This window comes from Grampus griseus (genome assembly GCF_964374135.1).
Source record: "Grampus griseus genome assembly, chromosome: 1".
Classification (NCBI taxonomy): Eukaryota; Metazoa; Chordata; class Mammalia; order Artiodactyla; family Delphinidae; genus Grampus; species Grampus griseus.
In genome coordinates, this window is record NC_139017.1 from 54,501,287 (window position 1) to 54,522,645 (window position 21,359).

General features: G+C 36.4%; 1 protein-coding gene across 6 annotated transcripts in view; it reads left to right on the plus strand.

Annotated features, from left to right (window-relative positions):
• The window catches only part of DNM3 (dynamin 3), a gene marked incomplete at both ends in the record, with an annotated part of 567,700 nt that overhangs the window by 462,734 nt on the left and 83,607 nt on the right, over positions 1-21,359 (plus strand). For 3 of the 6 annotated variants that reach the window (XM_082656448.1, XM_082656446.1, XM_082656447.1), the window contains 2 exons: positions 5,763-5,874; positions 13,593-13,604. In XM_082656448.1, coding sequence (XP_082512574.1) covers positions 5,763-5,874; positions 13,593-13,604 — 124 coding nt within the window. The remainder of the gene's footprint in view (positions 1-5,762; positions 5,875-13,592; positions 13,605-21,359) is intronic. The other 3 variants (XM_082656445.1, XM_082656443.1, XM_082656444.1) reach the window with 1 other exon arrangement.

Sequence of the window (21,359 nt, forward strand, 5' to 3'; positions counted from 1 at the left end):
GAGCTGCAATGAACATTGTGGTACACGACTCTTTGAATTATGGTTTTCTCAGGGTATGTGCCCAGTGGTGGGATTGCTGGATCATATGGTAGTTCTATTTTTAGTTTTTTAAGGAACGTCTATACTGTTCTCCATAGTGGCTGTATCAATTTACATTCCCACCAACAGTGCAAAAGAGTTCCCTTTTCTCCAGACCCTCTCCAGCATTTATTGTTAGTAGATTTTTTCGATGATGGCCATTCTGACCTCTGAAGCCCTTCAAGCCTCAGCTCCCAGCCCCCGGCCCGTCCCGGCCGGTGAGCAGACAAGCCTCTCGGTCTGGTGAGTGCTGGTCGGCACCGCTCCTCTGTGCTGGAATCTCTCCGCTTTGCCCCCTGCACCCCTGTTGCTGCACTCTCCTCCGTGGCTCCCGGCCGAAGCTTCCCGCTCCGCCACCCGCAGTCTCCACCCGCGAAGGGTCCTCCTAGTTTCTGGAAACCTTTACTCCTTCATGGCTCCCTCCCTGTGGTGCAGGTCCTGTCCCTATTCTTTTGTCTCTGTTGTTTCTTTTTTCTTTTGCCCTACCCAGGTACGTGGGGAGTTTCTTGCCTTTTGGGAGGTCTGAGGTCTTCTGCCAACATTCAGTAGGTGTTCTGTAGGAGTTGTTCCATGTGTAGATGTATTTCTGATGTATTTGTGGGGAGGAAGGTGATCTCCATGGCTTACTCCTCCGCCATCTTCAAGGTCCCTCCATGATTTTTGTATATTTGTCTTGCAGTCATTGTTAGTCTTTTAAGCAAGTATCTTAATACTAGCAGTGTTTTGTAAAAGCAACTTGGGTTTTCCAACTCTTTCTGAGTTAATTTTGTTGATATTTTTTAAGGATATTATTAATTACCTCTAGGTTCTTAGTTTTGGCATAAGATTGCATAAAGTATTTGATTGTAATTTTCTCAATCTCCTATATATTTGTGGGTATGTATTCTATCCTTTCTCATTTGTGATCTTGTATACTTTTGTTTTCTCCCCTAATTAGGATTATAAATTTATTATCTATTACTAAAGGGAAAATACTGATGGATGTCTTTATCTTTTATGCTATCTTAATATTTCCTATTTCATTAGTTTTGGTTTAATCTATGTTAATTTCCTTTCTTGGCTTATTTTTTTTTTATCCTAATTTAACACTTTCTATAGATGAATATTAACTTTTAAAATTTTTTCTCTAAATGATGAACATATTTAAAGCCATAAGTTTTCCTATAGCCTTTGCTGTGCTCCACTGGTTGGATATGATGTGTTTATATATTTTTTATTGCTTTCTAAATAATTTACAATTTTGTTTTGGTTTCTTCTGTAATACAAGAATTATCAAGGAGTGTGCTTGCTTTTTGTTTTCTTTTTGAGTCTTTTTCTTAGAAATTCATTTTTTCTTTTTTTTTGTTTTGTGACCAAAGAATGGGATTCATAAAATTTCTCTTCTTTTTAATTTCTTAAAACTCATATTATGTGTGTGTGCAGATCCAAGTATATGACAGATTTTTGTAAATGGTTTGTTGATCGTGAAAACATCTTTATCTTCTATTTAAGCGATAAAGGAACCTATTAAATTTACTTCATCTGTTGTACTATTTATTTTTTTATGTGCTTACTTATTTTTTGTCCACTATATCAAATTTGAAAAATGCCATATTAAAACTTTCCATATTTATATTTTAATTAATTATATGCAATAGTTATGTCAAGTTTATCCTACATTTTTAAGTAACATTTGCTTCATTTATTTGTCTATTATATTATTTGGTGCAAACAGGTTTATAAGTATTTTCCAGTCTTCATAAATTGTACTTTATATCATTATATAATATTTCTATTTGTTCTATTTAGTGCTTTTAAATTGTTTATCCTGTTCAGTACTTTTAAATTCTATCTTGCCTATATTAATATTGCCATTCATGAATTTTTATTTCTTTGTTTTGTGTTTGTCTGATATATCTTTACCTGTTCCTTTAGTTTTGCAAATAACATATAATTGGGTTTTATTTTTTTAACCTAAATTAACTGTTTAGCTGAGAGAATTCAGTTCACTTTTATTAATTTAATAATTAATATACTTGATTTTATTCCTATCGTTAAAATTTCCTGTTTTGTTGTTTCTTTTCTTAATTTTTTGTTGATTTGATCAAGAGGCTATTAATTTTCTTTATTTTTTCTTTTTTAATTTGGGAGTTCTGTACTTTTTATTTTATTAATATTTACACTCACCAGTATGTAACCCTATTATTCCATGAGGCAAATTATCAAATATTTCTCTCCCAAGACACTTTCTTCTCCTACTTCTCTCCTTGCCCACTTCTTCCAACAATATGAGAACTCTGGGATCCCTTTGCTTCCCTACTCTTCACTCCTATACCCATCAGAGGAGAACTTGTGAGCATCTTTTTTTCCTTCCACCCTCCCCTGAGTTTTAGACTATTTGAATTTCTGTTGCAATGTGTCTCTTCTTCTTTAAGACTTCTTATTTAGTCCTTATATTGCAATTCTTAGATGATCTATCATTATTTATTTTGATTTGACTCTATGGATACGGCAAATTTTGTTGCTTACCACTGTTTTCTCTTCTCTTAGTTTTTCTTCACCCTTGAACACTCTCTGCAGGTACATTCAGTGTTGTTGTAATCCTAATACTGCCTTAGCATCTCCCTCAGATTGGGTATATGGTGATAACCTGGCTGGATGTGGGACTCTGAGTCTGAAGTCCTCTTAAGAATTCATGAATACTATTTCATTGCCTTCTACCTTTTGAATGTTCAGTCCAGTGCCAGTCTAATTCTTTTTCCTTTGTAAGCAACTTTCTCTTTCTTTACAGACGACTTTTCTTTATCTCAGAGCTCAAGATTTATACTAGCAGGTGTGTATGTGGTAATTTTTCTCATCAATTCTATCTGAAACAGCACTTTAATGTAAAGATTTGGATCTTTCTAAAAATCAGGATACGTTTCTTTTTTTCTTTTCTTTTTTTGCGGTACGCGGGCCTCTCACTGTTGTGTCCTCTCCCATTGCGGAGCACAGGCTCCGGACATGCAGGCTCAGCGGCCATGGCTCATGGGCCCAGCGGCTCCGCGGCATGTGGGATCTTCCCGGACCGGGGCATGAACCCGTCCGTGTCCCCTGCATCGGTAGGCAGACTTTGTCAACCACTGCGCCACCAGGGAAGCCCACGTTTCTTTTTAAAACAACAGGTTTTTTTCATAATTATTTTTCTCCTCCCATCTTCCTCCCAGTTCCATTTTCTGGAACTCCTATTATTTACAGATTAGATGTTCTGGGTCTTTCCTCCACACTTCTCTCTTTATATTTTTCTAATTCTCCTACTGGATCTTAACATCTACTAATTCTAATCTCAAGATTGATCATCCTTTCCTTCAACTTATCTACTCAATATATTAACTTAAAAATCTTATTTTTCTTAGTTCTATAAGTCTTTTTTAATGCCCTTTTGTACCTCTTCAAATACTTATTATTCTTTTGCTACCCCCAACCTTTCTCTTTTGTTGATAGACTGTTCTGATTGCCTTCTTTATTCTTTGTCTCTCTGGCTGTTAGACCTCTTTGGGTGTCCTTTTATTTTCCTTTGTTCATTGTGGCACACGTGCAACTGCTGGGTACTTTAAGTGGACTGGTCCCATGAGTGTGGGAAGGCACAGGAGTTAACTGTGCAATGAGGGAAGGACAGATAGCTGCAGACAGAGAGAGCAGTATATTCAAAGACTTCGGGAGTAAGCATGGCATATATGAAGAAGTAAAAGGCCAGTGTGGCTTAAAAATCAAGGGAGGGCTTCCTTGGTGGCGCAGTGGTTGAGAGTCCGTCTGCCGATGCAGAGGACGTGGGTTCGTGCCCCGGTCTAGGAAGATCCCACATGCCGCGGAGCCGCTGGGCCCGTGAGCCATGGCCGCTGAGCCTGCGCGTCCGGAGCCTGTGCTCCGCAACGAGAGAGGCCACAGCAGTGAGAGGCCCGCGTACCGCAAAAAAAAAAAAAAAAAAAAAAAAAAAATCAAGGGAGAACAGAGTATGAAAAGAAGCTAGAGAGTAAGGTAATGTTGGGCCAGACTGTGCAGGACTTTGTAGGCCATCATAGTGAGTGTGGTCTTTTCCTAAAAGCATGTAGTATTGCAGTGTTTTATACCAGGGGTTTTAACTGGTATAACCAGGTATATTTATGTGAATATCTGATTCACATTTTCAGAAGATAATAAGGATTAGAGAGCAAATTTAAAGTGGTCGTGTGATGCTGCAAGACTAAAGAGATGTTGTAATAACCCAAAAGAGAGATGATAATAACATGATGGTCAATATACAGGAAGTACACTTTTAAGTGGTAAAATGTAAGGAGGTGTATGAGAGTGTGGAAGATGTCTAAGATACCTCCAAAGTATCTGCATTACACTGATGCTGCATGAAATGGGAACATCAAGTTGGAAATCACCAATTCAGTCATCCATGTCACAGTGCCTTTGAGATACTCAAGTGGAGAAGTCAATAAGCAGTATGAATCGGGCAGGTCTGGACAGGGGATGTAAATATGTAAGCCATCTGAGTTAGGTGTAAATTGAAACTCTTAGCCATGAATGAGAATACCTTGGAAGAGATAAAGAAGAGAAAAAGATTGTTAATCTTGTACACTGCTAGTATCTGTCTAAATTGGATTATCTTTTCTGGAAAGATGATTGGAACGTGTATCATTGTCTTCAAAAATGATTATAACTTTGATTCTGTCACTCTATCTGTAAGAATCTATCCTCAGAAAATAATAGTAGTAAATTAAAGTAGAAAGACAAAGACTTATGGATAAAAATATTTATTTGAGCTTTATTTATGATTGCAAATAAAGTAAATTACTTATCTAATATTAGAAGGTCAAGTAAATTATCATACATTTATATTAATGAATATTATAACATTATAATTTGATGTTTATGAAGATGTAATAACGTAAGTATATGACCATGATACAATAGTAAGTGAAAAGGACACAAAATAGAGAGAGATAGAGTGAGAAAGAGAGAGAAACTCAACTGTGAAAAAATGCATAGAACAAAGGAATATAAAGAAATAGGTTTATCTGTAAATAGTAGAAAATGGTTGATTGTATCCATTTTTATACTTTTATCTAGTTTCTAAATTATTCTAAATGGGCATTATTACATCTTGTGTATTATTTTATTATTAGGAAAGGAAATATAAAATTATAGTATTGTCCAGTTGTCAATATGCACTTCATAGGCACTTTACTCTGTTAAATATTAATGTTCTTTCCTTTTCAAATATTGATGAGCATTTGTGATTTGAATCCAGCATAATATTTTAGTTTTTTGAGATTATTGCCATAATTTTAAAGTTTTATGAGCCATTTAGATTTGTAAATTAGTTTCAAAAATTGATCTGATTACTAGACAATAGCAAATCCATTCCCCTCAGAACAACTCCCTGTCAGTTGGCACTCAGTGTGTCATACTGAGAATCTTTGTTATTTCCTTCCCTTCTTATTGCTTAGCAGTACAGATAACTCTAAATTCTTTAATGGGAGGGTTTTTTAATTGTATAATACATACATATAGGAATTTGCTAATTATTTGAAATGCAATAGATTGTTTTTGTTTTTCTTCAGTGACTGTCAGAGAACCCTTCATTTGGACTGTCATTTGTATCATCATCTGCAGGGATATGAAATCATTTTGAATTTGGTTCAAAACTAAAAGCATGATTTTTTTTTTGACTCCAGGAATGTATACAAAGACTATCGCTTTCTCGAGCTGGCATGTGATTCACAGGAGGATGTAGACAGCTGGAAGGCATCTCTACTAAGAGCTGGGGTTTATCCAGATAAATCTTTAGTAAGTTGGATATATCTCTTATTTTAAAATTATTAACCATGTTTAAGAAAGCATAATTCTACATACTATATGCTGGAAAAGCTAATTCTTGTCTGACTTAATTAATTTGCCATAGTTTTAACTGCAACTTTGCTTATATTTTTTTTTATCCATTAGATTTCTATTATAAGAAGTTTATCAGTATATTTTTAAAGAAAATGCCCAACTTTGCCATGAAACATAATATATGTAATCTCAAAGCAAGAGAGTTTCTTATGCTGTTGTACAGTATACTATTCTATAGTATTCATATAAGCAGGTTATAACATTCTTCATATAGTCATAGTATATATATCATCAATCAGAACACTATTTCATATTCTTTAAAATGTACTTATTTTTATAAAAATCTACCTCCTTTCATTATGTCTGTGGTACCTATATCCAAAATTAAACTCTGGTTAATGTCATTGTGAGTATAAAAGAACAAAAAAATATTACCATTGCTATATTAATAAAGATAAGTTATTCCCACTTATCTTTATTAATATACTTCAAGGGTCTTAGAGACAGTTCTCTCATTCAAGTTAATAAACAGACCTTCTATTTGTGTTCTTTGGAAAATGTAATATTACACAGACTAGTCTGGATTTAAACTTCAGAATTCCCACCCAGCATATGTACACACACCATTAAACAGACTCTTCAGATGAGTGGCTCTTACTGCTTACTTGCTACCCCTGAGAATTGTACTATCCAGGTTCCCCCCCAGAAGTTAAGCAATGAGACTGAGCTTTAAGGATTTACTCCAGCTTGACGTTTGTGGTGCTTAGATTGGCTGTAGATTAGTTTATAGGACTGACCATGTATAAGTTGGGTTATTTCTAGGCCCCAAATAGGGATAGAGTCTTCTCAAGGGAAAGTCTGAGATGTGAGCACATTGTGGGACAATTGAAGCATCTTGGGGTGGATTTCAGACCTGACCATATCCCTGAGGTTACACTGGAATTTAACAAAGTTCCAAAGTTCCAGGGGTAAAGGATAGAGGATTTGTGCCAAAACATTCTCCTTGTTGCTGTTATTTTAGTTCTCACGTAGACCTCTTAACCCTATCTCAACCTCCACTTGTCTGGTTAACACCTAAAACAGTGAACCCCCATGACACACCCTGTGCCTTCCAAATGAGGTGAAACCAGACTCTTTCCAGGTGCTATGCAGTACAGAGGTATCTTCTGTACCACTTCTATTTTTGTTGTTAATTCTAATCATTACTTATTACTCTTTCCTATCCATTGACGGTAGTGTGTTTAATTTCTATATTAAACGTTCTGTATTAAAAATGCACATATACTTAATGTTTTATTCATTCATTCCACAAAAGCCTGTTGAGCACGTGGTTTTTGCCAGCTACCTTTCCAGGCACTAGTGATGCAGAGGTGAACGGTGAGGCCCTGCCCCACCAAGGAACAGACGTTAAATAATTGAATGGATACGGTATAATTGTAGAGTGTGATTGTTAGAGTGATAAGTTCTATAAAAAATTAAATTAAAGGGACAGATAGTGAGAATGAGGGGCAAGTGAGCTTTATTTTAGTAAGGTGATTAGGGAAGGCTCCTTTGAAGAGTTGACATTTGAGTAGACTCCTGAAAGAAGCGGGGGATAAATACTATGAACGTCTGATGGAGAGTGTTCATGGCAGAGGGCTAGCAAGTACAAAGCCAGCTCAGTGTCTTAGAAGAGCAGCAAAAAAAGTCAGAGTGTCTAGACACAATGAAGGAGAACAAAAGTAGTTGATGATTTCCAAAAGTGGTCAATAGCCAGATTATGTAGGCCTTGAAGGAGGTGGCCAGCATTTGAGTTTTATTCTGGGTGAGATGGGAAGCCATTGGAGGGTTTCAAGCCAGTTAGTGACATGATAAGATTTATGTTTTTAAAAGATTGTTATGGCTGGATTGTTACGAGAACCAGCACAGCCTGTGGGTTAAATCACAGGCATTAGCATCAAACTACATAGACTGAAATTCCTGAGGCTCACATACAAGCTGTGAGATCTTGGGAAGGTTTCCTAGCCCTTTTATCTTTCAAGATTCCCACATCTAAAATGGAGATAACAAGAGTCTGCTATAGCGTGGTTGACAGGATTAAATGAGATAATGCAGGGAAAGCACTGGACAGGTTAAACACAAGTAAGCACTCTATTTTTATTTATAATGATGACGATGAGAATAATAATTATTTTCATCACAGACTACTTACTTAAGCAAGTAGAAGAGAGTTAAAACATTGTGGATATTTATAATACAGCCAAATGAGATTGTAAATACTTTATGATATTTTTTGTCTTCCAAATACGTTTGGTTATATAAAATGTCAGTGTGTTTGTGTGTGTGTGTGTGTGTGTGTGTGTGTGTGTGTGTGTCTTCCTTCCAAGGAACTGTAATGTTTGTGAAAATGTTTTCTTACATCATAATTTTGTCAACTAAACTTATTTTAAATGCACTACACAAGTTTGCTATTTTTAAAAAAATTATGTAATGCATCTCTTGTGAGCAAAAAACTGTCTTGGAAAAGCAAAATTACCCATCCCTCTGTGAACTCTTTTTATAAATCTGAATTTTCATGTATCCATGGCTCTACACAAAAGATGATGCTCAATGAGATATTTGCTATTTATTTTTATTAGGCTGCTCAATTTGAAGCAAATCTAGAGTTGTCCTACACAAACTGTTTTGATTCTTTTCACATCATTTTTATTTGCTTATTAACATACATTTTGTACAATTGCTTGGAAAATCGAGACAAAGGGGCTTTTTACTACATGCCAAAGACATGACAGGAAATTAAACTTGGCAGTGTGCCATGAGCATCGCTTTTCTCAGTTTTCATCATAAACAATATTTGCATTTCTTATGCACCATGTAGTTCTGCAGGTTATATTACACTATTGCTTGACTTTCAGATGTTTAAATGGAAGCTAACTACTGAAAGCAATCTAAGTAGAATGCTTATCTAAACATTGCATTTCGTGAACACTCTTAGGTTTGGGGGAAGCGATACTTTTAGGTAGAGTTATTCCTAATTTAGAAAGATTTGATGAAGAAGTCAGAGTAACCTAATAACAGATGTCTCTTTCCAAGTAAATTTTTAGGACTTCTGGTGTTTTTGTTTTTGTATCAATAAACCATTGAGTCAACAGCAAATCAGTCAATCCCTACCCTAATAATGAAACATTTATGTGTCATACATGGATATGAGTCTAGATAAAGTTCTGCTTTCTACATGAAACATCTCTATTTTAACTCTACATGAGACATCTCTATTTTAACTGGGAAAAATTCTACATAAGTCATTTTTCTAAATTGTGTAAGTTTGGCTTCAGTTAGGTAAATAGCTATAACCCAAATTTGAATGAATTGACATTTTGGATAATTTTTTTGTCCAAACTAAGGTTGCATACTTTTTTATAACATGTTTATCCTCATCATATCTTTTTCTATCGTGTCCACGTGGTGGAATGTTTTTATGTCACTCATATCACAGTGTTCTGCTACCTTGTTCCTTCTGTCTCTTAGGTCATTTCTCTTGGAGTTTTCTACAAATTTTTCTTCTTTCTTTCCTTCCCTTCCACCGTCTTCTCCCACCTCCTTCCTTACCTTCATCTATCACTATTATGATGGACTCTAAAGATTCAAAGATTAAAAAGGAAGCAATTCTTACTTTATAGGAGTTCCAAGTCTAGTGGAAGAGAGAGATGCAAATAAATAACCACTCTACAGTGTGATTAAAAAAACTATAGTGGATAGCTATATAAAGTACAACAGCCCAACTATATTCCCATGTGCATTTTCTAATTACCTTCATTCCCTTAAACTTTCTGGATCTAATGCTAAATGTAGACTTCTTATCTGAGCATTGTATTGTAATAGAATGTGGCCCTAAAATGGAAATGAGGAGTCCTGAATTTTGTTTCCCATGATGCCACTGACTTACTCAGTGAACTTAGACATAGCATCTCTGAGCCACAACTCTGTCACCCTACCATCACCTGAGCTTTCTGAGCAGCCAGAATACTTTTTAAATATATTTAAATCTGAATTTGGATTAGGCAGAATTTTATTTTTTATTTCTATTTCCTTTGGCCATTAACTTGAAATTATAGTCAGTATAAAATTGTTAAATAAGTGTGTAGGATTTTACACAGTTTCAAAGTAAAGATGCTTCTAATTGAATTAATTAATAGTTTTCTGGTTTTGTTTTTTACTGACGAGATGTTCCCTCAAGGATTTGGGGAAAGTTGAAACAGGAGTGGGGACTGAAACCGAGTCCCCCTGAAACTGAGTTCCTCTGCTAAGTTTATAACTAACCTCTGTACCCAAAACTTTATTCCCTTTCTTGCTCCACACCATTTCCCCCTCAAAATTAAGGAGCACCAAAAAGCGTGTGTGTGTGTGTGTGTGTGTGTGTGTGTGTGTGTGTGTGTGTGTGTGTATCAATAGCTAGGCAAGTCATAATTTTAAAACTTTTAAAATATTTTTAAATTTTTAAAAAAATTAAAAAATTTAAATTTTTTAAAAATTTAAAAAATTTTTTAAAAATTAAAATATTTTATGACACATGTACATAAATTTTTCCTCTAAGTGTGAACACAAATAAGTGCAAATTTAATTAAATATCTAAAGAATGTGGTATAACAAATGACTGATTTTTCTGACACAGTTTTGTCAGCTCACAGTAAGACTTAATTTATATATAAACATGAAGGAATTCCAAATTCTTTGGAACATTCTGTCTGCATTGAAGTTAAATAGACTTTAAGTCAAATCCACTCGCATTGGAATCCTGACCCTTCCATTTATGTGCAGTGTGGCTCAGGCAACTTACTTCACTCTCTAGTTGTTTATTCTTTTTTTAAACACAAAATAATAATCTCTTCCTCTGAGTGATTTTATGGGACTAAATGAATACTGTTGCAAATCACATCTAGCTCAGTGCCTGCAACTGGATGAAAGCATTCAATGCCATGTAGCCTTTATTATTGTGATTGACTATCATTAATGTGTCCATGAAGCTGTAATTCTCAGTTTAGTAGTTACCTTTTCTTCGGAAACTATCAGTGAGATCTGGGGAGAATTTCCCCAACTGTTGTCTCAGGGTACCAGATTGCTGCCCTGTGGACAGGCTGGCCTCAAAGGCTCCATCAGTTAGTCAGGAGTGAGCCATAGAGGCTGTCAGGGTAAATGAGAATCCACAAGCCTACCCTCAGCTGCTGGTTAACTGGCTATCCGAAAAAAGCAGCTTGCAAATCTGTGCATGCCCTGAAATAAATTTGGTGCAAATTCAGTTTTGCGTATTTGTTAAGTCATATACCTCAGAACTTTTCACAAGGGTTTTTTTCAGCTATCTAGATAGATGGTCCTCCCCTCTAGTATATGATTTAAGAGATGAAAAATGACAGTAGAAAGTGAAGCACCCTGGAACTTCACTATACCTCTGAATTCAGGACTCTCCCAGGACTCTCCCAGTCATAATTCATGCTTTTAAGGACTGCCTTGGAGGTTGGAACCATCGCGTAATGAAGTCTTTTAGGGACATCAGAAAGTCCTTTTGGATAGACTCTGCAACTGAACTTTTCTCTGTGGCAAATGACAAATAGGGGAGAAGAGGGATGGACACAGACCCCCATAAATATTTATTAATATGGTGATGACCACTCCCATGCATTTACTCAGCAGTCTTTTGTACAAGACAGAAAATGCCCATGTTAGTCCAGCTGTACATAACTTTATTCTTAGCTTATCCAACAGTGCTTCCCACAGAAATTAGAGCAGCTCCATGACCAATTTCGAAGAGTTTAGTTTTTCTTCAGTGGAGGTACTTTCTAAATATAAATGCTGCCATACAGAGTGGTGGAGGAATTATAGAGAATTTACAATTCACCAGTCATGACTGTTATGCCTCACTCAGAATAGACAATTGGGAAATGATTGAAGGAAACAAGAAATCGCAAAGCCACACCACGTCCTCCACTTGTATGTTTCTCATATTTAAGGATTAAGACCCCCTACTCTGTGACATCACTGTTGCCACTACAAACAGAACCATCTGCCACCGAGCAGGGAAGCCAGTCATTCCCTAATGTGCAAAAATACTTGGTTGAACTCCTGAAACTTATTTGGTAGATCAAAAGCTGCACTGCTGTGGAATGCAATAAACCCCATCTGTTTGAGGTATTTTCAGCAATACTGCACTTCTTTGGAGAACCGAGGTCCCATTATTCTCTAAAAAATATTTTACTCCTGATAAAATTCTCTTTGGGGATCTTTATTGCCTTATTGAACCACTGGCATATTCTTTTACAAAAGACTCTTTTTCCCCTGATTTCATTCATTCTTGTACTGTTATTTATGTCTCACGTAAGCCAGTGATGTTAACAGTTATATCACGGCAACTCACAATGTCAAGAAGCTTCTCTACACTATTTTACCAGTGTCTTTAAATTTATGCTTTTATTAAATATGATGGATGGCCTCGATGGTCCTTGAATTAGACATTTCCCCAGTCACCAACTGGCATTGTTTTCCAGAAAATATACTCTCCTGTGATGGTTCCCTTACTGCTCTCCAGAAAATTTTTGTACGTATTACTTCCCCGCACACACTTCCTCTCTTAAAACTAAATGCCAGATCTCCAGCTCAACCTGTTACTCCACCCGTGCTCAGGCTCCTCCACAGATGCACACACTTCAGTTGCAGCTCTCTTCCACTCTGCATCTCAGCGGAGAGAGAAATTCCTTCTAGGCCCCTTGTGAGAAGAGTTCAGATCTGTTCCCTGCCCATATCCCATCACGTCTCCCTCACAGGATCTGACCTTGCGAGGACTCGGGCTGCCCTGGGGGTAATGAATCACCGTTTTATTTTTTTAAGCCATATGTGAGTTAAATTGTTTGATATAAATCATACTCCTGCAGCTCCAGTTTGAAACAGGAGAGCCATTTGCCTGCCGCCTGTGGCTGGCGGCTCTCTGTGTCTCTATCCAGAGTGTTCCTTTTAGAAATGACTACATTTTTGTGACTAACCTTTCCAGACCCATTTTCTTGAATGTGGACCAGTGTTTATTTTGGCTGCATCCCCACTATACAGTTTTCGCTTCCCATGCCAACCCGAGACAAAAGTCATAATTTACGAAGTAAAGGAATGGTACAGATGGAGGTCGTAACTTGGTCTGCTTACCCTGTCTCCCCAGAGCCACCCACTCTTTTCCTCTACTCATTTTTTTTTTTCCCCTACCTTCTTTGAAACCAAGGATGCAGTGTTTGTTTAAAAATGCATTGGCTGATGAAATTTTCCACTGCTTGGCACGTTGGAGGAGGGGCTGTCAGGAAAGGGCAAGCTGACATACTAAATACTTTGCCTTTCATGCTAACAGTTCACTTATTACCAATTCAAACCAATGCTTTTTGGCCAGGTTCCCGTACTTCAAGTATTTCAAGTAGAAAGAAAGGGGGAAATCTCTGTCATAATTTTCTACTGTTATAAATGTATGATTTCACTTAATATAAGCAGAATCTCTGACTTGTCCATGAGCTTTGGGCGCTGTATGCGTATGAATGGGATGTCAGTGAATAGCTAAGTTATTTGTTTGGATTTTGCTCTAGCATGAAAAATCTCATGATTTTAAAATAAATTTATGTTTAACATATTTCTTTTTTGTTTCTTTTTCCTTGCGGCTACATGCACAGGGGAACAACAAAGTAAGTTCTTTGTCCTACTGCAGCTCCTCTCTCTCCAGCCCCCACTCCCCTCCCTCATGTGCCTTGGCGAGAGTGTTTCTGTGCACTTTGAAATGACCGATGTCTGTGACAGTGCACAGAGGGTGTGCAAATGTCAGAGAAAACAGAGCTTGGACTACCATCATGGCTGTTCATTTTTGACCTTTCGGAAGGGAAATATTATGTTCCTCAGGGTTGGTTATTGGACAGTTCAGAGAGGTTGTTATTATAAGGAAAGAGAGCAACACTGAGAGCAAAGATTATGAAGATTTAATAATGAGGACTCTTCTGCAGAAAGGGGAAGACAGTCTGATGAAACTCAGTGCAGCTGAAGCTTTTGACCAAAAATCAAAGCTCTCATGTTAATGTGTAGCTATAAAAACACCAAACTGGTGTCTTAAATAGCAGGATGGCTGGCTTTGCTGGTGAAACTGAGCTAGATCAGTGCTCTGGCTTTGAAGGTGCCTTAAAATGGATGGAGGAGGGTGGGGTCAACATTTGCCTTGGCTTCTGCACCCTTGATGTATTCCAGCTGGATGGAAACAGGAGGGTGTGGGGAATGGAGGGGGAGACTGAAATGTGTATGGTAGATTTGTGAAACCAGGCAACGCACACAAATGGTGGAAATTATTTTAATGTTGTTATAATAGGTAAATGAGTAATTTAGTAGTTCATAGGGTGGCTAGATTGTTAAAACTTTAATTCAACTTTTCCAGAAGATTAGAACTACTTCTCACTTATATTAGGTATGTAATAGTAGTGTAGTTGGGGAAGATGGTCTTAAGTTTAGCAGGGTGATTTGTTTTTCTTTTTTTTTCTGTGGAGAATTATTAGTGCTTTATCCTACCAGGTGGCCCACTTAAAATAGGCCTCATTGAATACAATAAGAATTGAAAGGATTCTGTTATAAAGGGTCTGCCTGCATATTTAAACCAGCTGGAATTCATCAAAATTGCTATTCATAAGCCATACATATAGAATTTAAAACAAATGTGGGAAATCTTGGAGTTTAATTTGATGGAATGTGCTATTATGGAATAAGGTGATAGAGATGGTTGGTATTGAAAATGTGTCACTTTATAAATTTATATCTTGCTATAATTGCTTATGACCCAAGTAATAATATTTAATAAAGTTAAAAATAATATAAGAAAACTACAAGATAGACATTTGTGAAGGACCAGAGGGGCAAACTCAGCCCACTAATAGTTTACTTTTTAAAACAGAAGGTAACTTATGAAATCAATTAAAGATTTCTTCTACAAAGTAAAAGATAATATTTCTAACTAATATACCACTATTGGAAAAAACATTTGGACAAAATTTTAGTTCTTATACCATATAATGTATTTTGATTCTTGAATAGTAAGTATCTCTGATCCTGGTCACTTAGGTTACACTGAGTCGCTGTCTAGAATTGCATGTGCTGCATCTCTTAATCGTTTAAATAGCCTGAGCTATGTGAGTGCACTAACAGCAAGCCTATACATGCTGAGGATCAGGGAATCAGCTGCTGACATTTTAGGGAGGTGCTAACCCTTAGGCCATTCAAAAAGCATTTATGATTTGCTTCTTTCACTAGTGATTCACTGATGACTTAAAAGCATTTGTAAAATTCCCCAAAGAAAACTCTTCTTCATAATAGGAGTCATCCATTTGTTGTGTCTTGCTTGGTCAAGTTCTTCCGGGTAATAAAATGTTCAGTTTAACAGAATTTACTGATTTTTCAAATAATTATACAATGAGCAATAAAACTCAAACATTCTAAGCTGCTGCTCCTCAAGGCCACCTCTCAGATGATGCAGAAGGCCTTCCAGGGTCTCCTGGCACCTGGAGCCCCCACCTGCAGTGTAAACACTTGGTACAATGCTGTGGGAGATATTTGGGTGCCAGTTAGAGTGTTGGTTGAAGAGTGCCAAAGATGCAAGTACTTAACTGTTTTGATTTTTAATTAAAGAGCAGCTGCTTTGGAGGGGCTGATGTTTATTGCCCCTATGCCTTAATTCTTAGTTGCTTATATTATGAATAAGTAATAGTTTGTGAAAAAATAGAAGGCTAATACTTTTAAAATATGATCATTATACTGACCATGGACTCTGGCACAAAAGAGCCTCTTCAAATCACAAGGAGCACATCTGCATGCTATTTTCCTTTAGCTTAGAATTTCAGTATAAATGGAAAACACTGGAATACAAGCTGTGCTGTCTCCAGAGTATAGATCTGGAGTCTTCAAAAGGAGAATATGAGATTCACTTTTCCCTCTCATGCTAGAATGCTTGTCTGAGTTGTCCCCAAGGCAACATACCTGACTGCCATATACATGAGCCAGCTATAAAAGGTGACTCATTTCAGACTCACAAAGGCTAATTGTTTATTTAGTGAATGGTATTTCATTATTTATGATAACTAACCAGACACTAAAGAGAATGAAGCCTGCTCAATTAATGTTTCTTTAGATGAGCAGGATGAATGGATTCATATGTGAGAGAGTATAAGTAGGCACTGAAAATCCATCATCAAACCTGGAAATGTCTTATTGGTGTTGTGTGTTAAAATCTTAGTAGATGAAGGAGCAGACAGTACAGTGTCAGAAGGTATAACATCTTATGGAAAAACCCAAACGAACTTTTTGGCCAACCCAATATATTTCCTCTCTAGTATTTAAAATGACTGAAAGAACATTGTATGTAGTTTAGGTGTAGTCAACTCCATTAGGGTTATTTATTTTCTTTGAATAATGTACATTCTTTCCTTGATTTTCCTAAAGAAGTTTAGTGAATGTATTTCCCTGGGATTTAAGGAGAGCCCATCTGGTTCCCTTAATTTATGCATAAACTAATAAGAATACCATTAAAGTTAAAAGAAAGGATGAAAACTCACTAGCCTCAAAGTATTATTTTAGTTCTATGTGCATATAAGAATGAATTGTCTGTTTCAATCACTGCAACACCAATAAACCTTTGGTTCTTTTTTGGCAAACCAGTCTTAAAAGAGCGTTGCTAATGAATGCTTAGTTTTTGAACCCCCAACTTTAATTTTAAACAGTTGGAAAAAAGGATAGTTCAGTTGAAGGCAAAAAGCTTTGATAAATGAGGTGGAATCTATATTGTGTTCCCAAATTTATGAATCTTGCCAAATAGACTCTATAAGTAAGCAAGAATTGATCTGCTGTTTAGAAAGCTCACAGTGGGTGATAGGACAGGGACCTCTGAAGGATGTTTGGGGCTTGTTTTATATTTTTATTTTCCCTATTGTATCTAAAAAGAAGTGACTTCTCTCTAGTTAATGAGAAATAAGAGAATAATGATGTCTTATGTCGTAGCTTTTTTGATGTATTTTTTCTCACAAAATTTTAGACATCTTTTTGTATGCCCTATGACATTTTTCAAAGGAATTGGTTTAACACTGCCCCAAAGTAAAAGGAATTCTTTATGATTCTGTTCTGAAAACATGTTGTCATCAAGTATGATTTTAGAAGTTTCATTGTGATAAGTTTTATTTTGAAATTTAAGCCCTCACAGAAGCATTTTTAATCAAAAAGTAGAAATTTATTTCTTTTGTTAATTTATAGGAATGTGGTTATCACAATGTACAGTGAAATCATACAGAATCACTGTAGTTATGAGAGTTTAAAATCCTTCTCCCTATCTTTACCAGATCAGCTGGGCAAAAAACAAAATGAAAAAAAAAATGTGATTGGTATAAGAAAAAAGGTGGATTCAAAAGATATGTATGTGTATATTTAAAATATATATTAATATTGGATATCTAATAAGCTTTAGAAAACTAGAGACACATAGCAAACTTTATTTTTTTTATAAATGTATTTATTTGTTTTTGTCTGCCCTGGGTCTTCGTTGCTGCGTGCCGGCTTTCTCTAGTTGCAATGAGTGGGGACTACTCTTCATTGCGGTGCACGGGCTTCTCACTGTGGTGGCTTCTCTTGTTGTGGAGCACGGGCTCTAGGCACGCGGGCTTCAGTAGCTGTGGCTCACGGGCTCTAGAGCGCAGGGTCAGTAGCTGTGGCACACGGGCTTAGTTGCTCCGTGGCATGTGGCATTTTCCTGGACCAGGGCTCGAACCCGTGTCCCCTGCATTGGCAGGGAGATTCTTAACCACTGCGCCACCAGGGAAGCCCTACATAGCAAACTTTAAATGTGAAAACCTATCTACTTAGAAATGAAAAAATACACTCCAAGAATGGATCCAAATGGAAATCAATGCTTAATTTACAGACTATTTGAAATATAATAACAGTAAAAATACTATACAGGAAATATTATAAAATATACCCAGTGTTATTCACAGAGAAAAATCAATAACTTTAAATAGAATTCTTATTTTAATAGAAGTAAATAAATTTAAAAGGTCGGAAGGGGGCTTCCCTGGTGGCACAGTGGTTGAGAGTCCGCCTGCCGATGCAGGGGACACAGGTTTGTGCCCCGGTCCGGGAAGATCCCACATGCTGTGGAGCGGCTGGGCCTGTGAGCCATGGCCGCGGAGCCTGTGCTCCGCAACGGGAGAGGCCACAACAGTGAGAGGCCCGCGTACCACCAAAAAAAAAAAAAAAAAAAAGGTCAGAAGGAGAGCAAAAAACTAAGGAAAGAAAGAAATTAATGATTAAAGTAAAAATTAATGAATTAGAAAATAGGAAAAAAAATGCAAACTTAAACTACATGCAAATTTAAAGCTTTTGTATGGGACAAAAGATAGTAAACAGTTAAAAGGCAAATGACAAATTCATAAAATATTTGCAGTATGTATGACATACAAAGGATTAAATGTCCTCAAAATAGAATTGTTTCTATTCAGTTCATTTAAAACATAACAAAAACCAGCCAATCAATAGACATAATCATTTAAGACCAAAAAACAGAAAGAAAAAAGACTGATAACTAGATGAGAAAAAGTTTCAATTTCACTAGCAGCCAGGAATTGTAAATTAAAATAGCTGTCCAGACATCCTTTTTTTAAAAATAATTATTTATTTATTTTTGGCTGCATTGGGTCTTCGTTGCGGTGCGCGGGCTTCTCATTGCAGTAGCTTCTCTTGTTGCGGAACACAGGCTCTAGGCGTGCGGGCTTCAGTAGTCGTGGCTCACAGGCTCTAGAGCGCAGGCTCAGTAGTTGTGGCACACGGGCTTAGTTGCTCTTTGGCATGTGGGATCTTCCTGGACCAGGACTCGAACCCGTGTCCCCTGCATTGGCAGGTGGATTCTTAACCACTGCACCACCAGGGAAGCCCCAAACATCATTTTTGAGCTTCAGATCATGAGAAATGTGAAAGAACGGTCATGATAGGTGGTAATGAGGAAGCTGTCCTTCTTATGTACTGCTACATGTGGCAGGGTATACACACAGCCTTCCTGGAGGGTCACCAGTTTGGTGATGTGCATCAAATGCCTTGGTTATGTGCCAACCTTTTGGCCAAGCCATTCCACTTCTAAAAATTTATTTTTATCAAATAACTTGATAGTTGTGCAAAGGTATTTGTTCAAAAATTATTTGGAAACATTTTTCATAATTACCAATGTTTAAAAACTGTATCAATATCCATCATAGATAACTGGTTAAGTAGAGTGTGGTACATCAATGAAATGCTATGAAGCAAATTTTGAAAACTAAAGATATATATTTTATATATGTACATAAAGATATAAATATATCAATTGCAATGGAAATTTTCATGATAAATTAACTGAAAAAAATCACCACAGATAACATAATCCCATTTTTTCCTTAAAATTTTGTAGAGGATGATATTTATATGTATATATATTTACACACAGAAATCCTGAGAAGATACACACCAAAATGTTAATTGTATGGGCAATTTTAAATTTTGTTCCCATGTCATTTTCTTAATAACTGTCTTTTGTGCAATTTTCAAAAAAAGATTTTAAAACACACAGAAAAAAATGAAAAAGGAAGATATTTAAATGGAGGATGGTGAGAAAGAAACAAATATAAAATGATGAAAATGGTATTCAGAAGGAGAGATATATTACATAAATGGATTAAACTTTACAGGAAAGTAAAAGATAATATAAATAAATAGTGGAAATTAATCATCTAAGACTACAAACTTGGCATAATTATATAATCTTGTTTATTTTTTTTTTAAATTAATACACAGATTTTGTCAACTCCTTTCCCCTGCCTGTGCAAATATGTTGTTTTCCTCACTGAATTAACATATTGTTGAAGGACCATGTTATGAGTCTCTGAACGCCCACAACCACCCCCACCCCCCCGCCCCGTTGCCTATGAGTCTCAAATAATGTCATTGTTTCAAATGCTCAAATTCATAGTATCCAGCCTTCCCATCTTCCTGGACCAATCATTCTTCCTGAAGTTGCAGTTTTGTAACTGTCAGCACTATTGCCGTCTATGACTGAGTTGTGCATAATGTACAAATAATGTATATTATCTAAGGATTATCAGCCATTCCATGGCCTAATATCTGGCCCTTGATCCTCCGCTATTTAAAAAAATCTAATTGAGATTTAAAGATGAAAACATATAATATTAGGCTAATGAAAAGAATTCTGTAAATTTTAAATTTAAGAGTTGATTCATTTGCCTTGAATCCATTCATTTATGTAACAAAATGTATCATCTGAAAATTGAAAAACAGATGACAATTGAAATACTAGGATTAGCATTAGAGTCCCTACTAAGAAATACTCCCCTTGAGGGGGAAAATCATCCTTTTGGTTTCAGAGAGTTATGTTGACCTTTGAATATTTACTCTGTGTTGCTAGCTCCCTACCAGACACCTCCAGTTTGAACAAGAACCGAAAGGTTTAGAGGTGTAAAGTATCTAGTCCCCCTGTACCATATTTAAGCACAAAGAGACTAAGGCTGATGGTAATAAAAGCCAGTGACTTAATCTGACTCTAAAAAATAAACAGGGTAAAAAAAAAAAGTTAAAATTGGAGAAAACATTTGCAACACATATGGAAGGTAAAGAATTAATACCTTTGCCAAAATTAAAGAGTTCTAAGAAATCAATAAGAAAAAACAGTAATAAAGATGAAAGAGAGAATTGGTGTTTAGAGGGAAAATGGGGAGGCTGCTGAGTCAGTGCAGAGGAGAGATGATGATGGCTTGGGTTAGGGTCACAGTAGTGGCAATAGTGAGAAGTAGTTGGATTCGGGATATATTTTGGTAGTAGAGCCACACCTTTAAGATTTACTGATGGATTGGATTTGGAAAGTGAGAGAAAGAGTAAAATAAAAAAAGATTATTGGATCTTGGATGATGGGTGTGTGTTAGTGCCATTTAATAAAATGAGTAAGATGGGGAAAGGAGAAAATGGAGTGGGTCATTTCATTCTGACCATGTTAAATTTGGGATCCTAGTACACATCGGTGGTTAGTCAGGATAGGTTAAGTTATACTGCTGCAACAAACACTCCACAAAATCTGGTGGCTGCAAACTACAAAATTTATTTCTTGCTCATGCTGCATGTGCATCTCAAGCTGCCTGGGACTCTGTTCCTTGTTATTCCCACTTCAGGACTCAAGCTGATAGGATTATTACTGATCACCATGGCAGAGGAAATGAGTGGAGAGTCATACACTGACTGTTAATGCTTCTATCTGAATGTGACATGTAATTTCTGTACTCTTTTCATTGCCCAAAGCAAGCCACATGGCCACACCTAAATTCAAATGGACAGGAAGTATCATCTTACCAGGTATCTTGGAGGGGAGAATCAAATATTTGAATGTC